This window comes from Anolis carolinensis, unplaced genomic scaffold (genome assembly GCF_035594765.1).
Source record: "Anolis carolinensis isolate JA03-04 unplaced genomic scaffold, rAnoCar3.1.pri scaffold_7, whole genome shotgun sequence".
Classification (NCBI taxonomy): Eukaryota; Metazoa; Chordata; class Lepidosauria; order Squamata; family Dactyloidae; genus Anolis; species Anolis carolinensis.
The window spans coordinates 3,068,587-3,090,256 of record NW_026943818.1 but is presented as its reverse complement, the minus strand read 5'-3'; the positions used below and the strand labels follow the sequence as shown (position 1 = coordinate 3,090,256).

General features: G+C 38.1%; 1 protein-coding gene across 6 annotated transcripts in view; it reads right to left on the bottom strand.

The window, feature by feature from the left end:
- Positions 1-21,670, bottom strand: part of exd3 (exonuclease 3'-5' domain containing 3) — a 95,375-nt gene that overhangs the window by 30,229 nt on the left and 43,476 nt on the right. For 5 of the 6 annotated variants that reach the window (XM_062959116.1, XM_062959120.1, XM_062959118.1 and 2 more), the window contains exons 13-19: positions 17,961-18,177; positions 17,728-17,846; positions 14,913-15,102; positions 14,640-14,824; positions 12,190-12,366; positions 8,924-8,977; positions 6,374-6,505 (exon numbers count right to left, since the gene is read on the bottom strand). In XM_062959116.1, coding sequence (XP_062815186.1) covers positions 6,374-6,505; positions 8,924-8,977; positions 12,190-12,366; positions 14,640-14,824; positions 14,913-15,102; positions 17,728-17,846; positions 17,961-18,177 — 1,074 coding nt within the window. The remainder of the gene's footprint in view (positions 1-6,373; positions 6,506-8,923; positions 8,978-12,189; positions 12,367-14,639; positions 14,825-14,912; positions 15,103-17,727; positions 17,847-17,960; positions 18,178-21,670) is intronic. The other variant, XM_062959121.1, reaches the window with a different exon arrangement.

The following is a 21,670-nucleotide window of genomic DNA, read 5'->3' as shown; positions in this document are numbered from 1 at the left end:
ACTACAAAAATGGGTTGGATAATCCAGAACGTTGGATAAGCGAGTGTTGGATAAGTGAGACTCTACTGTATATTATCATTATTAGTTCCATCTTGTCTCCTGTGCCATAGCAACATGCTATGCTAATTTTACATATACAGTAGAGTCTCACTTATCCAAGCTAAACGGGCCGGCAGAAGCTTGGATAAGCGAATAACTTGGATAATAAGGAGGGATTAAGGAAAAGCCTATTAAACATCAAATTAGGTTATGATTTTACAAATTAAGCACCAAAACATCATGTTTTACAACAAATTGGACAGAAAAGGTAGTTCAATACGCAGTAAAGTTACAATGTAATTACTGTATTTACGAATTTAGCACCAAAATATCATGATATATTGAAAACATTGACTACAAAAATGGCTTGGATTATCCAGAGGCTTGGATGAGCGAGGCTTGGATTAGTGAGACTCTACTGTATGTATGTATGTGTGTGTGTGTGTGTGTGTGTGTGTATATATATATATATATATATACATACCCTGTTTCCCCGAAAATAAGACATCCCTGGAAAATAAGACCTAGTAGAGATTTTGCTGAATTGCTAAATATAAGGCCTCCCCTGAAAGTAAGACCTAGCAAAGTTTTTGTTTGGAAGCATGCCCGCCAAACAGAATACCAGAGCATGCGGGATTGGTAAATGTATATATACCATAGAGTGTTGTACATGGAAATAATGGTAATAACAAGAAATTCTTGATAGGATTCACAGTTTGTCTGGTTATGCTGCTTTGTGATGACAACTATTGTATAGTATATAATATATGTTCATTTTTTTTGTTCAACAATTTATTTATTTATTTGCTACATTTATATGCCGCCCTTCTCACCCCGAAGGGGACTCAGAGCGGCTTACAAATTAAATTTACATACAATATTATATTATTAGCATAGTACAATACTGGTAATAAATTACTATATTGTACTGTATCAAAATATTTTAATATTATTAGTAATATTACATGTAAAATATAATATATAATTAATATTATTATATTGTATTATTAGTATTATGTTGTATTACAATATAATATTATGAATATTATATGTATATACAATATGTTATAATTATTATATATTATTGTATATTATACTGTATATTGTATATATATACATATACACACACACACACACACACACACACACATATATATATATATGTGAATAAATGTGAATTCTTCTTTTTGGAAAAATAAGACATCCCCTGAAAATAAGACCCAGCACATCTTTGGGAGCAAAAATTAATATAAGACACTGTCATATTTTCGGGGAAACACGGTATAATATACAATAATTTATAAATATATAATATATTGTATATACAGTACTTATAATATTGATTATATATATAAAAGGCATCACTCCACCGGGCAAAAGAACAAAGCTAAAGGCCCTCCAACCTAGAATATTGACAACACAACCCCTCATCCACATCTCTTCGTTCTTACAAACTATACATCCCTAACCTCCATGGGGCCAAAAAAACCCAAAAACCAGAATGCACCCCTTTGTGACCCACCTTGATTGACACTAAACAGCCTTGCAGCTTCAAAGCCAGGCTGCCTCCTAGGCCACAGCAAAAAAAACAAAAACAAAAAAAAAACTTCAGTGTGAATTTTAAACCATTGTGTAGAAGGGACCCCATATAATCCTGTTCCAGGTAAATCATATAACATTATCAATATAATGTATAATAATTACTGTGCTCTAATAACAACACACAACAATATAATCTCTAAAATCAGGACACTAAATAAACAACAACACTCAGAACACAGGGGAATTCCACACAGGAAACAACCAGGCCCAGCTAACACCTCCCAACAAAGGATTCTCTCACGCAGGAAGCAGCCAGGCTTGGAAGCTACAAGACCATTCAATGCTGAACAACTGAAATAATCACACCCAGCTAACACATCCCAGTAAAGGATTCTTCCAAGTACTAACCAGGCAGACCTTGAAGCTGCATGCCCATTCAATGCTAATCAAGGAGATCCAGGGCAACACCTGCCTCAACCACATAACAGTTCTTTCGACCACACTGCACGTTATTCCACACATAGATCAACCCCTTTGTGGCCCACCTTCATTAACACTGAACAGCCTTGCAGCTTCAAAGACAGACTTTGGAAACCACGAGGCTACTCCATCTCATTCAACCTGGCCCAGCAAGCATATCCTATGTAGAAAACGGCCAGGCTTTCAAGCAGCGAGGCTATTCACTACAATTCCAATTGGCCACAGCAACACGTGGCAGGGCACAGCTAGTAATATTATAATGGAATACAATATTATACTACTAATAATACAATATCATAATATTAATTATATATTACTAGCTGTGCCCGGCCACGCGTTGCTGTGGCAAAGTGGTGGTGGTATTGGTTAAAAATTGTGGTGTAATTTTTATTTGACGTTATTTGCAATTTTTTATTAATTTTATTGTAAGTTATATTTTTATTTATTATATTTTATTATTTTCTTGTATTATTAGTTATTTTCTGTTATTATAGTATTTTATTGTATTAATTTTTAGTGTTTTTTATTATTTTTATTGGGTTGCTAGGAGACCAAGTTGGAGGAGCTTAGCCTTCTAACTGGCAGCAATTGGATAAAAGCAATTATTCCTCTCCCTCTAATTAGGACTTTATTTTTCTTTTCTTTTTGTTGTATCAACCTAGAGGCATGGATGAGGGGTTGTGATGTCAATTTTCGAGGTTGTGGGGTGTTTACTTTTGTTGTTTTGTCCGCTGCCGTGATGCCATCACTCTTTTATATATATAGATATATTAAATGTAATATTACTAATAATATTACCATATAATGATATAGTACAATATAGTAATTTAATGCTCATATTGTGCTGTGCTAATAATATATTGTATGTACATTATATTATATGGTCACACACACATATGATAGATACATCATAGAATCCTAGAGTCAGAAAGGCACACAAGAGCCATCCAGTCCAAGCCCCTGCTTCCTGCCAGATGGGAAGACACCATGCAAGCCCTCCCAACAGAGGGCCATACAGCTGGTATCCAAGGCAGCTTTTCTTGGAGCTTCTCTCAAGAGGAGCCTTGCTTTGAGAGAGAGACAGGCAGAGCAGGACAAGACCTCGGGGACCACAGGGCCCCACATCCTGAGACGGCAGTGGGAACCAAGGTGGCCGGGGGTTCCCACCCGTTCCACGGAGCCCACATGAAAAGGCCCGTTTCCCCTCCCGCCCCGCAACACAAGCGGCCGAGGCAGTGACGACAACGGCTTGCGGGATCCCTTTCCGTCAGGTCAGGACGGAGCCCATACGGGTGGAGGTTCCCAGGCCAACTTCAAAGGCCATTGCCCCCAGCAAAGGGAGGGAGGCGAGGCCCCGATTTGGTTCCCAAAGGCCCCCCGCTCTACGTCTCTCTTTGCTTGCCTTTTCACATGACAAACCTTCACAGCCACAAGCCACAGCCAATGAGAGAGAGAGAGAGGAACAACAGAAGAGGGCAAGGGCTTGGACGCTGTCCCTTTAAGGAGGTCTCAAAAGGAGAACAACAATATTATCATGATTATCATTATTATTGACTGCGCAAATTATGATGACGATGATGGACTGGGCAAATAATAATAGTATGTATTATTGTTATCATTATTATGGACTGGGCAAACAGTAATAATAATAACAACAACAATAATATGTATTATTATCTTCATTATTATTATGGACTGGGCAAATAATAATAATCACAATACAGTAGAGTCTCACTTATCCAAGCTAAACGGGCCGGCAGAAGCTTGGATAAGCGAATATCTTGGATAATAAGGAGGGATTAAGGAAAAGCCTATTAAACACCAAATTAGGTTATGATTTTACAAATTAAGCACCAAAACATATACAACAAATTTGACAGAAAAAGTAATTCAATAATAAACATCAAATTAGGTTATGATTTTACCAATTTAAGCACCAAAACATCATATTAGACAACAAATTTGACAGAAAAAGTAGTTCAATACACAGTAATGTTATGTAGTAATTACTGTATTTATGAATTTAGCACCAAAATATCATGATATATTGAAAACATTGACTACAAAAATGGCTTGGATTATCCAGAGGCTTGGATAAGCAAGGCTTGGGTAAGTATTATTGTTATCATTATTATGGACTGGGCAAATGATAACAATGGTATGTATTATTATCATCATCATTATTGTGGACTGGGAAAATAATAATAATAATAACAACAATATGTATTATTGTTATCATCATTATTATGGACTGGGAAAATAATAATAATCACAATAGTACGTATTATTGTTATCATTATTATGGACAAGGCAAATAATAATAATAATATCAATAATAACAATATGTATTATCATCATTATTATTATGCACTGGACAAATAATAATAATATGTATTATTGTTATCGTTATTACGGACTGCGCAAATAATAACGATAATATGTATTATTATCATCATCATTATTATGGGCTGGGCAAATAATAATAAAAACAATAATATGTATTATTATCATCATTATTATGGACTGGGCAAATAACAACAACAACAACAACAACAACATGTATTATTATCATCATTATTATTATTATGGACTAGGCTAATAATAATAATAATAATAATAATAATAATAATAATAAATCCAGCATATCTATCTTGTTTGCTGTGTCATACAATGTCATTGTGTCAATAATAATAATAACAATAATATGCATTATTGTTATGATTATTATGGACTGGACAAATAATAATACTGTAATTATTATTATTAGGAAAGAATTAGGAGAGAATTAGGAGAGAATACTTCTGGAAATGGCCATACAGCCTGGAAAACATACAACCACCCTGTGATTCAGGCCATGAAAGCCTTCGACAACACAGTAATAATAATAACATAATAATAATAATAATAATAATAATAATCAAAAGGCCACCCTGCTGGAATCTGCACGCATCATCCGAAAATACATTGCACAGTCCTAGACACTTGGGAAGTGTTTGACTTGTGATTTTGTGAAACGAAATCCAGCATGTCTATTTTGTTTGCTGTGTCACACAATAATAATAATAATAATAATAATAATAATAATAATAATAATGATAATACATCACACAGTCCTAGACACTTGGGAAGTGTTCGACTTGTGATTTTGTGAAACGAAATCCAGCATGTCTATTTTGTTTGCTGTGTCACACAATAATAATAATAATAATAATAATAATAATAATAATAATAATGATAATACATCACACAGTCCTAGACACTTGGGAAGTGTTTGACTTGTGATTTTGTGAAACGAAATCCAGCATGTCTATTTTGTTTGCTGTGTCACACAATAATAATAATAATAATAATAATAATAATAATGATAATACATCACACAGTCCTAGACACTTGGGAAGTGTTTGACTTGTGATTTTGTGAAACGAAATCCAGCATGTCTATTTTGTTTGCTGTGTCACACAATAATAATAATAATAATAATAATAATAATAATAATAATAATAATAATGATAATACATCACACAGTCCTAGACACTTGGGAAGTGTTTGACTTGTGATTTTGTGAAACGAAATCCAGCATGTCTATTTTGTTTGCTGTGTCACACAATAATAATAATAATAATAATAATAATAATGATAATACATCACACAGTCCTAGACACTTGGGAAGTGTTCGACTTGTGATTTTGTGATACGAAATCCAGCATGTCTATTTTGTTTGCTGTGTCACACAATAATAATAATAATAATAATAATAATGATAATGATAATACATCACACAGTCCTAGACACTTGGGAAGTGTTCGACTTGTGATTTTGTGAAACGAAATCCAGCATGTCTATTTTGTTTGCTGTGTCACACAATAATAATAATAATAATAATAATAATAATAATGATAATACATCACACAGTCCTAGACACTTGGGAAGTGTTCGACTTGTGATTTTGTGAAACGAAATCCAGCATGTCTATTTTGTTTGCTGTGTCACACAATAATAATAATAATAATAATAATAATAATGATAATACATCACACAGTCCTAGACACTTGGGAAGTGTTCGACTTGTGATTTTGTGATACGAAATCCAGCATGTCTATCTTGTTTGCTGTGTCATAAAAAATAATAACAACAATAATATGTATTACCATCATTATTATGGACTGGGCAAATTATTGCTGTTGTTGTTATTATTATTATAGATTTATTTGTACATAACACAGCACACATGCATATTAGGTCCAAGTGTGTGGGATTTGTCTCTAAGCATCGGGCTCTTCTCAAAGGCCTTGGATCTGAGGAGGGGTCCTACCTGGCATCGGCTGAAGATGTCGGCGAGGGTCACCTGGACCCGGAAGTGTTCCAGGACCTGCAAGGCCTGCTCCTTGGCCCGCTGGGCACAGTCCACCCGGAAGCAGCGGCCCTCTCCCACCTGGGACCTCAGCTGCGGAAGGAGGCAGAAAGAGATGAAAAGCATAGAGAGATGGGCCACCCTCTCCAACCCCCTTCTGCCCTGAAGACACCATCCAAGCCCTCCCAACAGACGGCCATCCAGTCTTTACTTAAAGACCATGTAGAACCCTAAGGTTGAAGGGGACCCCAAGGGCCATCCAGTCCAACCCCAATTTGGAAGGGACCCTGAAAGGCCATCTAGCCCAACCTCAATTTGCCATGCAGGAGATCACCATCCAAAACTTCCTGACAGATGGCCTTCCAGTCATAGCTATGATAGATAGATATGACTGATATACCGTATATATAAGCCGAGGCACCTAATTTTACCACACAAAAAAAACTGGGAAAACATTGACTCCAGTATAAGCCAAGAGTGGTAAATTCCAGAAATAAAAATAGATACCAATAAAATTACATTAATTGAGGCATCAGTGGGTTAAATGTTTTTGAATATTTACATCAAGCTCAAATTTAAGATAAGACTGTCCAACTCTGATCAAATCATTATTCTCATCTTCTTCAATGTAAATGCCCTTATGTATCCTTTTAATAATACAGTAATAGAGTAAAATAGTACATGTAATAATAATAACAATAAATACAGGAAAATAATACATGTAATAATACAAAGAGTAAAATAATAAATGAAATAATAATAATAATAGAGTGAAATAATAAATATATTAATAATAATAAAAATAGAGTATAATAAACGTATAGTAATAGTAGCAATAATAGAGAAAAATAATAAATGTAATAATACCAATAATAATAAGAGAAAAATAATACATGTACCATATATTCTCAAGTATAAGCTGACCCAAATATAAGCCAACCAGGACCCTCACCCGAGTATAAGCTGAGGGGGTTTTTTTCAGTCTTAAAAAAAGGGCTGGAAAACTAGGCTTATACTCGAGTATATACAGTGTATATATATGTGTGTGTGTGTGTGTGTGTATGTGTGTGTGATAGACATAGAATTCCAATGTTCGAAGGAATTCCTAAAGGCCATCCAGCCCCATTTCAGTTTTTTTGGAAGAAACCATCCAACAGACAGCCACCCAGCCTCTACTTAAAGACCTCCACAGGAGGATCATAGAATCTAGAGTTGGAAAGAACCCCAAAAGGCCAGACCAACCCCAATTTTTGGAAGACACCATCCAAACCCTCCCAACAGATGGCCATCCAGCCATAGCTGTGATAGATATGATAGCTATATATGTGTATGTATATATACATATACATATGTGTGTGTGACAAATATAGAATTCCAATATTCGTAGGGATCCCTAAAGGCCATCTAATCCAACCTCGATTTGCCATTCAAGATGGCATCATCCAAACCTTCCCGATAGATGGCCTTCCAACCATAGCCTTGACAGATATCAAGGAAGGCACCAAACAAACCCTCCTAAGAGATGGCCATTCAGCCATAGCTATGATAGATAGATATAATTTTTATATTTTTATATACACACACACACACACACACACACACACATACACATATGTATGATATATACCAATAAAATTACATTAATTGAGGTATCAGTAGGTTAAATGCTTTTGAATATTTACATCAAGCTCAACTCTGATCCAATCATGATTCTCATCTTCTTCAATGTAAATGTGCTTATGTATCCTTTTAATAATCACAGAGTGAAATAATAAATGTAATAATAATAATAATAAATACAGGAAGATAATACATGTAATAATAAATAGAGTAAATAAATGCAATAATAATAATAATACAGGAAAATAATACAAGTAATAATAAGTAGAGTAAAATAATACATGTAATAATAATAATAATAATAATAATAATACAGGAAAATAATACAAGTAATAATACATAGAGTAAAATAATAAATGTAATAATAATAAGATCAGAGTGAAATAATAAATGTATTAATAATAATAATAAAAATAGAGTAAAATAAATGTAATAGTAGCAACAATAATAGAGAAAAATAATAAATGTAATAATACCAATAATAAGAAGAGAAAAATAATAAATGTACCATATATTCCGGAGTATAAGCTGACCCAAATATAAGCCAACCAGGACCCTCACCCGAGTATAAGCCAAGGGGGGCTTTTTCAGTCTTAAAAAACGGGCTGGAAAACTAGGCTTATACTCGAGTATATATAGTATATATGTGTGTGTGTATGTGTGTGTGATAGATATAGAATTCCAATGTTCGAAGGGATTCCTAAAGGCCATCCAGCCCAATTTCAGTTTTTTGGAAGGAACCATCCAAACCCTCCCGACAGATGGCCATCCAGCCTCTACTTAAAGACCTCCACAGGAGGATCATAGAGTTTGAAGGAACCCCGAAAGGCCATCCAGTCCAACCACCCCATTTGGCTGCCACTCAAACACCAAAAAGTGGTGCCTACTCACCGTCTGGTAGGGGAGCCCCGAGGTTAAGATGACGCGCCCCTCTTGCCGGGCAATCTGGGAGGAAGGGGTAGAAAAAGAAAGTGCTTTAGGAAGAGCCAAACCCTGTCCCTTCTGACCCTTGAGAGACCCCTTCCCGCTCCAGAATTCCATGAGATGTCGAATGGTCATCTGTTGGGAGGGATTATATAGTGACCTTCTTGACAGAAGGGTGTTGGGCTGGATGGCCTTCCAACTCCAGAATTCTAGGCACTATCCATCATATATTTATATATTCCCAAAAATCTCTCAATCGATCAATCCATGATATAATATATCTATGACCATGTATGTATACCTATATACATATATACAATTTACAATAATATATAATATTATAACATACTAGCTGTGCCCGGCCATGCGTTGCTGTGGCAAAGTGGTGGTGGTATTGTTTAAAAATTGTTGTGTAATTTTTATTTGACTTCATTTGCATTTTTTATTAATTTTATTGTATGTTATATTTTTATTTATTATATTGTATTATTTTCTTGTATTATTTTTAATTATTTTCTGTTATTATAGTATTTTATTGTATTAATTTTTTAGTGTTTTTAATTATTTTTTATTGGGTTGCTAGGAGACCAAGTTGGAGGAGCTTAGCCTTCTAACTGGCATCAATTGGATCAAAGCAATTATTCCTCTCTCTCTAATTAGGACTTTATTTTTCTTTTCTTTTTGTTGTATCAACCTAGAGGCATGGATGATGGGTTGTGTTGTCAAATTTCGAGGTTGGGGGGCCTGTAGTTTTGTTGTTTTGTTGGTCGCCGTGATCCCATCACTCTTTTATATATATAGATTGTGTATGCATATAATATTAATATTATTTTGTAATACAACATAATGCTAATAATACAATATATTATTATTATTATTATTATTATTATTATTATTATTATTATTATTATTATTATTATCTGCATTTCAATACCGCTTTTCTCACCCCTGGGGGGACTCAAAGCGGTTTACAACATAATAAATTGCAAAATTCAATGCCTTACATATATATAAAAATATATCACATACAGTAGAGTCTCACTTATCCAAGCCTCGCTTATCCAAGCTTCTGGATTATCCAAGCTATTTTTGTAGTCAATGTTTTCAATATATCATGATATTTTGGTGCTAAAGTCGTAAATACAGTAATTACAACATAACATTACTGTGTATTGAACTACTTTTTCTGTCAAATGTGTTGTATAACATGATGTTTTGGTGCTTAATTTGTAAAATAATAACCTAATTTGATGTTGAATAGGCTTTTCCTTAATCCCTCTTTATTATTCAAGATATTCGCTTATCCAAGTTTCTGCTGGCTTGTTTAGCTTGGATAAGTGAGACTATACTGTATATAGTACATATATAGTAATATATATATTTATTTATTTATTTACTACATTTATATCCCGCCCTTATCACCCCGAAGGGGACTCAGAGCGGCTTACAAATTAAATTTACATACAATATTATATTATTAGCATAGCACAATACTGGCAATAAATTATTCTATTGTACTATTTCAATATATTCTCATATTATTAGTAATATTACATGTAATATATAATTAATATTATTATATGATATTATTAGTATTATATTGTATTACAAAATATTATTAATATTATATGTATATACACTATATAATATTATTATATATTATTGTAAATTATGTTGTATATTATATACTATATATATATATATATAAGCATAGTAACACCTATATTAGATATATAATATAGTAATTATATATCCCAATCATCTCTCAATCAATCAATCCATGATATAATATATCTGTCGGGGGTGATTTGAATGCAGCTTCTTGGCAGGGGGTTGGACTGGATGGCCCATGAGGTCTCTTCCAACTCTACTATTCTATGATTCTATGATTCTATATCTATGACCATGTATCTATGTTTGGATGGGCCTCTGTAGGGAAGGCTTGATCCTCCTTTGGGGTCCTTGGGGGTTTCTTAACACTCTAGAATTAAAAAAAAAACCCAAAATCCTACCAGGAAAACCCCAAGTGCAAGGAACCCGATGGCACAGATCCATCCCTATGAGTTTCAATGCGATCGGAGAGAGAGGAGAAGGGAAAGGGGACCCCTGTCCGCATTATCTGTGACCACCCAAGCATGGACCGCCGCTTTGGGTAGCCATGGGAACCGGGAGCCCAAACCCACCTGCTCACAAAAAGCCCCCTGATAAAGCACCGAAAGGGAGAAGCACAAAGGATGGAGGAGCCGGGAAAGCCACCTCGCTCTTCCAATTGCATCAGGACGCAGGTTGATGGCCATCTGTTGGGAGGGCTTGGATTGTGTCTTCCTTTATGGCAGAAGGGGGTTGGACTGGATAACCCGTGGGGTCCCTTCCAACTCTTAGATTCTTTCATCCTATAGTCCTATTTCTCCATGAATCTGACAATGTCTATGAGGTTGCATGGTCATCTGGCGGGAGGGATTAGATTGTGTCCTTCTGCCTAAGAAGGTAGGATTGAATGGCCCTTGGGATCTAGGATTCTATGATTTATTTATTGATTGATTTACTACATTTCTATCCCATCCCCAAGAGTGACTTAAAAATTATATGTACAGTAGAGTCTCGCTTATCGAACGTAAATGGGCCAGCAGAACATTGGATAAGCGAATACGTTGGATAATAAGGAGAGATTAAGCAAAAGCCTATTAAACATCAAATTAGGTCATGATTTTACAAATTAAGCACCAAAACATCATGTTATACAACAAATTTGACAGAAAAAGTAGTTCAATACACAATAATGCTATGTAGTAATTACTGTATTTACGAATTTAGCACCAAAATATCACGATATATTGAAAACATTGACTACAAAAATGTGTTGGATAATCCAGGACATTGGATAAGCGAGTCTTGGATAAGTGAGACTCTACTGTACATACAGAATATAATATACATAACATAATATATTATATTATTAGCATAGCACAATATTATCATTATAAATTACTATATTGAACTATACCACTATAATTTCATGTAATTAATACTATTAAATTGTATTATTAGCATATTGTATTACATTATAATATTATATCAATATTATATATATAGACAATATATTATATCATTATATATTATTGTATAATATATTGTATATCAATCACATGTATCTCTATCAATCATATCTATCTATTTGACCTATCTCTATGACTGGGTGGCCATCTGTTGGGAGGGCCTGAATGGTGTCCCACCTCGGCCGCTTTCCGATGGTCGTCGGCGTTCTCCAAAATCCGGACGTCCACCCCGAGGCAGCGCAAGTGGCGGCCCAGGCCCTGGAGCATGTTGTCGCAGACCACGCGGAAGTCCTGGACCGGAGTGACCACCGGCGTCGGGATGGATGGAGTGCCAACGGAGGTCGGGTCCCAATCCTGCAAAAGGGGGAGGTTGGGGGACGAGGTACAGACAGCCCACACCCTCATTTCAATGCTTTTCGTGGCCAGAATCACTGGGTTGCTGTGAGTTTTCTGGACTGTATGGCTATGTTCCAGAAGCATTCTCTCCTGACGTTTCGCCCACATCTATGGCAGGCATCCTCAATTGCAGCATTCACACTTGCCTCCAACAGACCTTATAACCTCTGAGGATGCCTGCCATAGACGTGGGAGAAACGTCAGGAGAGAATGCTTCTGGAACATGGCCATACAGCTTGGAAAACTCACAACAACCCAGCCTCATTTTAAAGCAGGGGTCCTCAAACTCAGTCCTGTGGGCTGGATGAGGTCCTCCAAGGTTATTGACCTGGCCCCTGTCCTAAACTTGGAGGTCTTTGGAGGTCTCTTTGCTTACTTATGGTCTTATGAGATCGTCTAGATGTCTTTTGGAGGTCACTTTCCTTACCTATGGTCCTGTGAGACCATCTAGATGGCCTTTGAGGGTCCCTTTCCTTACCTATGGTCTTATGAGATCATCTAGATGGTCTTTGAAGGTCTCTTTGCTTAGCTATGGCCTTATGAGACCATCTAGATGTCTTTTGTAGGTCACTTTCCTTACCTATGGTCCTGTGAGATCATCTAGATGGCCTTTGAGGGTCCCTTTCCATACCTATGGTCTTACGAGGTCATCTAGATGGTCTTTGAAGGTCTCTTTGCTTAGCTATGGTCCTGTGAGACCATCTAGATGGCCTTTGGGGGTCCCTTTCCTTACCTATGGTCCTATGAGACTGTCTAGATGGCCTTTGAGGGTCCCTTTCCTTACCTATGATCTTATGAGATCATCTAGATGGTCTTTGAAGGTCTCTTTGCTTAGCTACAGCCTTATGAGACCATCTAGATGTCTTTTGGAGGTCACTTTCCTTACCTATGGTCTTATGAGATCATCTAGATCGGGGTCCCCAAACTAAGGCCCGGGGGCCGGATGCGGCCCTCCAAGGCCATTTACCTGGCCCCCGCTCACAGTTTTAGACTTAGGCTCGCCCAAAGTCTGAAATGACTTGAAGGCACAACAACAATCCTACTTGATTATCTCATTGCCCAGAAGCAGGCACACACTTCCCACTGAAATCCTGATAAATTTACAGTATGTTGGTTAATATTATTTTTATTTTTAAATATTGTATTGTTCTTTCATTTACCAATATTGTAAATGAAATATTGTAAATGAATGATATGGTAATAATATAATATATTGTGTATACAAATAATATTGATAATAATATTATAATGTAATACAATATAATTTTTATTTATTTATTTATTTATTACAGTATTTCTGCCCCACCCTTCTCACCCCATAGGGGACTCAGGGCGGCTAATAATAATAATAATACAACATAATAATATTGTATAATATAATAATATTAATTATATATTATATATTAAATGTAATATTACTAATAATATTGGAGCCCCAGATGGCGTAGTGGACTAAGTGACTTGAAGGTTGGGTTGCTGACCTGAAGGCTGCCAGGTTCGAATCCCACCCGGGGAGAGCGCGGATGAGCTCCCTCTATCAGCTCCAGCTCCATGCGGGGACATGAGAGAAGCCTCCCACAACGATGGTAAAAACATCAAAAACATCTGGGCGTCCCCTGGGCAACGTCCTTGCAGACGGCCAATTCTCTCACTCCAGAAGCAACTCAAGTTGCTCCTGACACGAAAGAAAACTAATAATATTACGGTATAATGGTATAGTACAATATAGTAATATATAATGCTAATATTGTGCTATGCTAATAAAATAGTATACTGTATGTACATACAACTTGTAAGCCGCTCTGAGTCCCCTTCAGGGTGAGAAAGGGTGGGGTATAAATGTAGTAAATAAATAAATAAGTAATTGTTGCTGGGTTGTTTTCTTTTGCACTACAAATAAGACACGTGCAGTGATCATAGGAATTTGTTCGTTTTTTTTTTCTCAAATGATAATTCGGCCCCTCAAAAATCTGAGGGACCATGATCTAGATGGTCTTTCAAGGTCTCTTTGCTTAGCTATGGCCTTATGAGACCATCTAGATGGCCTTTGGAGGTCACTTTCCTTACCTATGGTCCTGTGAGACCATCTAGATGTCCCTTGAGGGTCCCTTTCCTTATCTATGGTCTTCTGAGGTCCTGATGAGATCATCTAGATGTCCCTTGAGGGTCCCTTTCCTAACTGATGGTTTTATAAGACCATCTAGATGGCCTTCGGAGGTGGTGCTACTCACCTCCTCCTCCTCCTCCTCCTGCCGAGGAGAGTCCCCTGCGGCTGCGGATTGACCACCGGGCTGCTGGACCTCTGCGCTTTCTGTTCTGCCCATCAGAAAGGCCAACGTCTCGGGACTCAGTCCGAAGGAGGCCGGGTCCTCTAGCAGTTTTGCATACACCTCCAGCAAGCAGTAGGCGTCCGAGGCTGAGGAAAGGAAAGGAGAAGGCCTCAGCACAACTTCCTTTCACCGGAAGAGGGTTCCCAGCCCAGGCCACGGTCCCGATCCCCAGACCTGCGTAGAGGAGCTGCTCCTCCCGGAGGGGCCTCTTCTCCCAGTCGGAGAGCTGCTCTGCTTTGTCCAGCGGACTGCCCAGCACCTCCTGCACCAGCAGGCTCAGGCCACGCTCCGCCAGGCCCCGTGCCCTGCGCCCTCGGACCTCTGACCGCTCGGCATCCACCTTCTGCAGGTCCCCTGGGGAGCCCTGGGAGGAGGGAGGAGGCAGACAATAATCATAATAAATTTAATAATAAAGATAATAATAAGAATAATAACTTTAATAATAACTTTAATAATAATAATAATAATAAATTAATAATAATATATTTAATAATAATCACCCCCGCAGTGATGTTGACTGGCTATATCTGCCTAGAAGATCAGGGGGCAGAGGACTCTTACAAGTCAAACAAGCAGTCAAAGAAGAAGAACATGCCCTGGCAGAATATGTCAAGCAAAGTGAAGAACCTGCTTTGATTGAAGTCCAAAATCAGAAACTCCTCAAAACACAGCAGACAAAAAACCAGTACAAGAAAACCGCACTACAAATTAGAGCTGACAGCTGGCACAACAAAACATTGCATGGAAAGAACCTTGACAAAATTAAAGGAAAAGCTGATAAGGAGAAGACCTGGCTCTGGCTCACGAATGGGACCCTGAAGAAGGAGGCAGAAGGCCTGATCCTTGCAGCCCAGGAGCAAGACATCAGGACAAAGGCAATTAATAATAATAATAATAATAATAATAATAATAATAATAGAAGACCTGGCTCTGGCTCACGAATGGGAACCTGAAGAAGGAGACAGAAGGCCTGATCCTTGCAGCCCAGGAGCAAGACATCAGGACAAAGGCAATTCAGGCCAAGATCGAAAAATCAGCTCATGACCCAAAATGCAGACTGTGCAAGGAAGCTGACGAAACCATTGATCATATCCTCAGCTGCTGTAAGAAAATCGCACAGACAGACTACAAACAGAGGCACAACTGTGTGGCCCAAATGATTCATTGGAACTTATGCCTCAAGTACCACCTCCCAGCAAGAAAGAACTGGTGGGATCACAAACCTGCAAAAGTATTGGAAAATGAGCACGCAAAGATACTGTGGGACTTCCGGATCCAGACTGACAAAGTTCTGGAACACAACACACCAGACATCACAGTTGTGGAAAAGAACAAGGTTTGGATCATTGATGTCGCCATCCCAGGTGACAGTCGCATTGACGAAAAACAACAGGAAAAACTCAGCCGCTATCAGGACCTCAAGATTGAACTGCAAAGACTCTGGCAGAAACCAGTGCAGGTGGTCCCGATGGTGATGGGCACACTGGCTGCCGTGCCAAAAGATCTCAGCCGGCATTTGGAAACAATAGACATTGACAAAATCACGATCTGCCAACTGCAAAAGGCCACCCTGCTGGGATCCGGGTGCATCATCTGAAAATACATCACACAGTCCTAGACACTTGGGAAGTGTTCGACTTGGGATTTTGTGATATGAAATCCAGCATGTCTATCTTGTTTGCTGTGTCATAATAATAATAATAATAATAATAATAATAATAATAATAATAATAATAATAATAATAATAATATCACACAGTCCTAGACACTTAGGAAGTGTCCGATGTGTGATCCAATACAACAGCCAGCAGAGTGTCTGTTGCGGACTCATCTTGTTGTGTTTCAAAGAATAATAATAATAATAATAATAATAATAATAATAATAATAATAATAATGAAGGCTTTTATGGCCTTCAACAACATATTATTATTATTATTATTATTAAATTTATTATTATGGAAGACGTAGGTGAGGAGACAAGAGAGATGGGACCCACGGAGCCCTGAGACAGGAGGTCCCGTACACAAGGTCCCGTTAGATCATGGGACGGTGATGAGGATGATGATAACAACAACTGGGTTGCTGTGAGTTTTCCGGACTGTATGGCCACGTTCCGGAAGCATTCTCTCCTGACGTTTCACCCGCATCTATGGCAGGCATCCTCAGAGGTTGTGAGGCCTACTGGATGTCTATGTGGGTATCATCTCATGGATGATGAAGATGATGATAACAACAACTGGGTTGCTGTGAGTTTTCCGGACTGTATGGCCACGTTCCGGAAGCATTCTCTCCTGACGTTTCACCCGCATCTATGGCAGGCATCCTCAAAGGTTGTGAGGCCTATTGCATGTCTATGTGGGTATCATCTCATGGATGATGAAGATGATGATAACAACAACTGGGTTGCTGTGAGTTTTCCGGACTGTATGGCCACGTTCCGGAAGCATTCTCTCCTGACGTTTCACCCGCATCTATGGCAGGCATCCTCAAAGGTTGTGAGGCCTATTGCATGTCTATGTGGGTATCATCTCATGGATGATGAAGATGATGATAACAACAACTGGGTTGCTGTGAGTTTTCCGGACTGTATGGCCACGTTCCGGAAGCATTCTCTCCTGACGTTTCACCCGCATCTATGGCAGGCATCCTCAGAGGTTGTGAGGCCTATTGCATGTCTATGTGGGTATCATCTCATGGATGATGAAGATGATGATAACAACAACTGGGTTGCTGTGAGTTTTCCGGACTGTATGGCCACGTTCCGGAAGCATTCTCTCCTGACGTTTCACCCGCATCTATGGCAGGCATCCTCAAAGGTTGTGAGGCCTATTGGATGTCTATGTGGGTATCATCTCATGGATGATGAAGATGATGGAGAAGCAAGTGGAAGGAGGTCCCAACGCCAAGCTCCCCCTCTCCCTCTGGGCCCTGCCCAATGGGTGCTCTCCCCTTTGAGAAGCCACTGGGGCCACTCCTCCGTTTTCTGACCTTTCGGATCACTTTATGGACCTTCAGCAGGTCCAGGAAGTTGCACAGCTGCTTCTCCATGGCACTGAAGGTGGGCAGGCTCTTTGCCAGCTGCGCCAAGTCTCCATGCATCCCATAACCTGCAGAAAGGAAGGAAGGAAGGAAGGAACGGAACCCCTCCATGTCTCCATCTCCTCCAAGGCTCCTCCCCTTCCAAAGTGGACTACAACTCCCATTGCAAAGGGCTCTCTTACCCAGCTTGGTGACGTTGGGATCCGCAAAGAGCTCCCGGAAGAACTGGTCGAGGGCTTCTTCCTCTTCCTGGGCCCCTTCCGGCCGAAGAAGGGCCAGCATGTCGAGCAGGAAGACCCGGTCGCGGACGGCCAGCTGGACCAAGGAGACGCGGGGCTTGGACCCCAGGACCCCAAAGGAGGGGCGCCACTCCATGTCCAGCCCCACAATCTGGCCGGCCTGAAGCAGAAAGAAGGAGCTTGCCATCACAGGACCCCAAGGACCACCCAACCCTGACCCATGTGTATGTGTTTATATATATTATACACACACACATATATATACATGCTATGCTAGCTACTGTATATACTCCAGTATAAGCCTAGTTTTTCGGCCATCTTTTTAAGACTGAAAAAGCCCCCCTCGGCAGGCCTGTAGCGAGAGGGCGGTTTTAGGGGTTCAACCCCCCCCCCCCCGAAATTTTTCAGGTTATAAAAAAAACCTGGTTTACTCATGAATTTTAACTGGTTAACCAAATCCCCATGCTAAGTCTATGAGACGCAAAACATTAAGAGTCCCTCCAGGCACTATTTCAAGCAGATATTGACAGGTTTGTAGCGGGGAAAGGTGTGTGCTAAGGGTTCAACCCCCCCCCCCCCCGAAATTTTCAAAACCCCTCCCGAAATTTTTTTCTGGCTACGGCCCTGCCCCTCGGCCTATACTCGGGTGAGGGTCCTGGTTGGCTTATATTTGGGTAAGCTTACACTCGAGAATATACGGTACATTTATTATTTTTCTCTATTATTATTGCTACTATTACATTTATTATTTTTCTCTATTATTGTTGCTACTACATTTATTTTACTCTATTTTTATTATTATTAATAATACATTATTTCACTCTGATCTTATTATTATTGCATTTATTATTTTACTCTATTTATTATTACTTGTATTATTTTCCTGTATTTATTTATTTTATTATTACATGTATTATTTCACTCTGTGATTATTAAAAGGATACATAAGCACATTGACATTGAAGAAGATGAGAATAATGATTTAATCAGAGTTGGACAGTCTTATCTTAAATTGGAGCTTTATGTAAATATTCAAAAACATTTAACCTACTGATGCCTCAATTAATGTAATTTTTTGGTATCTATTTTTATTTCTGAAATTTCCCACCCTTGGCTTATACTGGAGTCAATGTTTTCCCAGTTTTTTGTGGTAAAATTAGAGGCCTTGGCTTATATTCGGGTCGGCTTATACTCGAGTATATTACATGCAATATTACTAATAATATCACGGTATAGTGGTATAGTTCAATATAGTAATATATAATGTTAATATTGTGCTGTGGGAATAATATAATATATTGTATATACATATAATATTGATAATTATATTATAATGTAATACAAGATAATACAGTACTAATAATAATACAATATAATGATATGAATTATATATTACACGTAATATTACTACTAATATTACGGTACAGTGGTATAGTTCAATATAGTAATATATAATGTTAATATTGTGCTATGGGAATAATATAAAATATTGAATATACATATAATATTGATAATTATATTATAATGTAATACAAGATAATACTAATAATAATACAATATAATGATATGAATTATCTATTACTTGCAATGTTACTAATAATATTACAGTATAATGGTATAGTTCAATACAGTAATATATAATTGTAATATTGTGCTATGGGAATAATATATTGAATATACATATAATATTGATAATTATATTACAATGTAATACAAGATAATACTAATAATAATACAATATAATGATATGAATTATATATTACTTGCAATGTTACTAATAATATTACAGTACAGTGGCACAGTTCAATATAGTAACATATAATGCAAATATTGCTAATAATATAATATATTGTATGTATGTATATATAATTTGTAAACCGCTCTGAGTCCCCTTCAAGAGAAGGGTGTGATATAAATGTAGTAAATAAATAAATACCCATGTGGTCATGAAGGGTCAGAAGCGACAGAACAAATAAACAACAACATACGACAACAACAGTTGACCTTTTATGACCGTTTTTATCGATATTGTTATTTTTATTGCTGAATGATTTGCTTTATTGTTTTGTTTGCTTTTATATTGTTGATGTCCAGGCCTGGCCCCATGTAAGCCGCCCCGAGTCCCTTCGGGGAGATGGGGCGGGGTATAAGAATAAAGTTGTTGTTATTATTATTATTATTATTATTGACACAACGACGTTGTATGACACAGCAAACAAGATAGATATGCTGGATTTCGTATCACAAAATCACAAGTCGAACTCTTCCCAAGCGTTTAGGACTGTGTGATGTATTTTCGGACGATGCGTGCAGATCCCAGTAGGGTGGCCTTTTGCAGTTGGCAGATGGTGATTTTGTCAATGTCTATTGTTTCCAAAGGCTGAGATCTTTTGGCACGGCACCCAGTGTGCCCATCACCACCGGGACCACCTGTACTGGTTTCTGCCAGAGTCTTTGCAGTTCAATCTTGAGGTCCTGAGAGCGGCTGAGTTTTTCCTGTTGTTTTTCATCAATGCGACTGTCACCTGGGATGGCAACATCAAAGATCCAAACCTTGTTCTTTTCCACAACTGTGATGTCTGGTGTGTTGTGTTCCAGAACTTTGTCAGTCTGGATTCGGAAGTCCCACAGTATCTTTGCGTGCTCATTTTCCAATACTTTTGCTGGTTTGTGATCCCACCAGTTCTTTGCTGCTGGGAGGTGGTACTTGAGGCATAAGTTCCAATGGATCATTTGGGCCACATAGTTGTGCCTCTGTTTGTAGTCTGTCTGTGCGATTTTCTTACACCAGCTGAGGATATGATCCATGGTTTCGTTGGTTTCCTTGCACAGTCTGCATTTTGGGTCATCAGCTGATTTTTCGATCTTGGCCTGAATTGCCTTTGTCCTGATGTCTTGCTCCTGGGCTGCAAGGATCAGGCCTTCTGTCTCCTTCTTCAGGGTCCCATTCGTGAGCCAGAGCCAGGTCTTCTCCTTATCAGCTTTTCCTTCAATTTTGTCAAGGAACTTTTCATGCAATGTTTTGTTGTGCCAGCTGTCAACTCTAGTTTGTAGTGCAGTTTTCTTGTACTGGTTTTTTGTCTGTTGTGTTTTGAAGAGTTTCTGATTTTTGACTTCAATCAAAGCAGGTTCTTCACTTTGCTTTACATATTCTGCCAGGGCATGTTCTTCTTTTTTCACTGCTTGTTTTACTTGTAAGAGTCCTCTGTCCCCTGATCTTCTAGGCAGATATAGCTGGTCAACATCACTGCGAGGGTACAGTGAATGATGAATGGTCATGAGTTTTCTTGTTTTTCTGTCCAAATTGTCCAGTTCCACCTGTGTCCAATTTATAATGCCAGCAGTATATCTCATGACAGGTATGGCCCAGGTGTTTATGGCCTTGATGGTGTTGCCTCCATTGAGCTTGCTTTTGAGAATTTTTCTGAGCCTTTGTGTGTATTCTTTGCTGACCACAGTTTTCACATGTTCATGCTTGATGTTGTCCAGCTGTAGTATGCCCAGATATTTATAGATATTTATTATTATTATTATTATTATTATTATTATACGAACACACATGACAGATATATCTCTTAGGATCATAACTGGATGGGCCCCCTGGTCTCCCTGTTCAGGCACAAGAAGGGACCCCCAAACTCAAAGCAGACTCC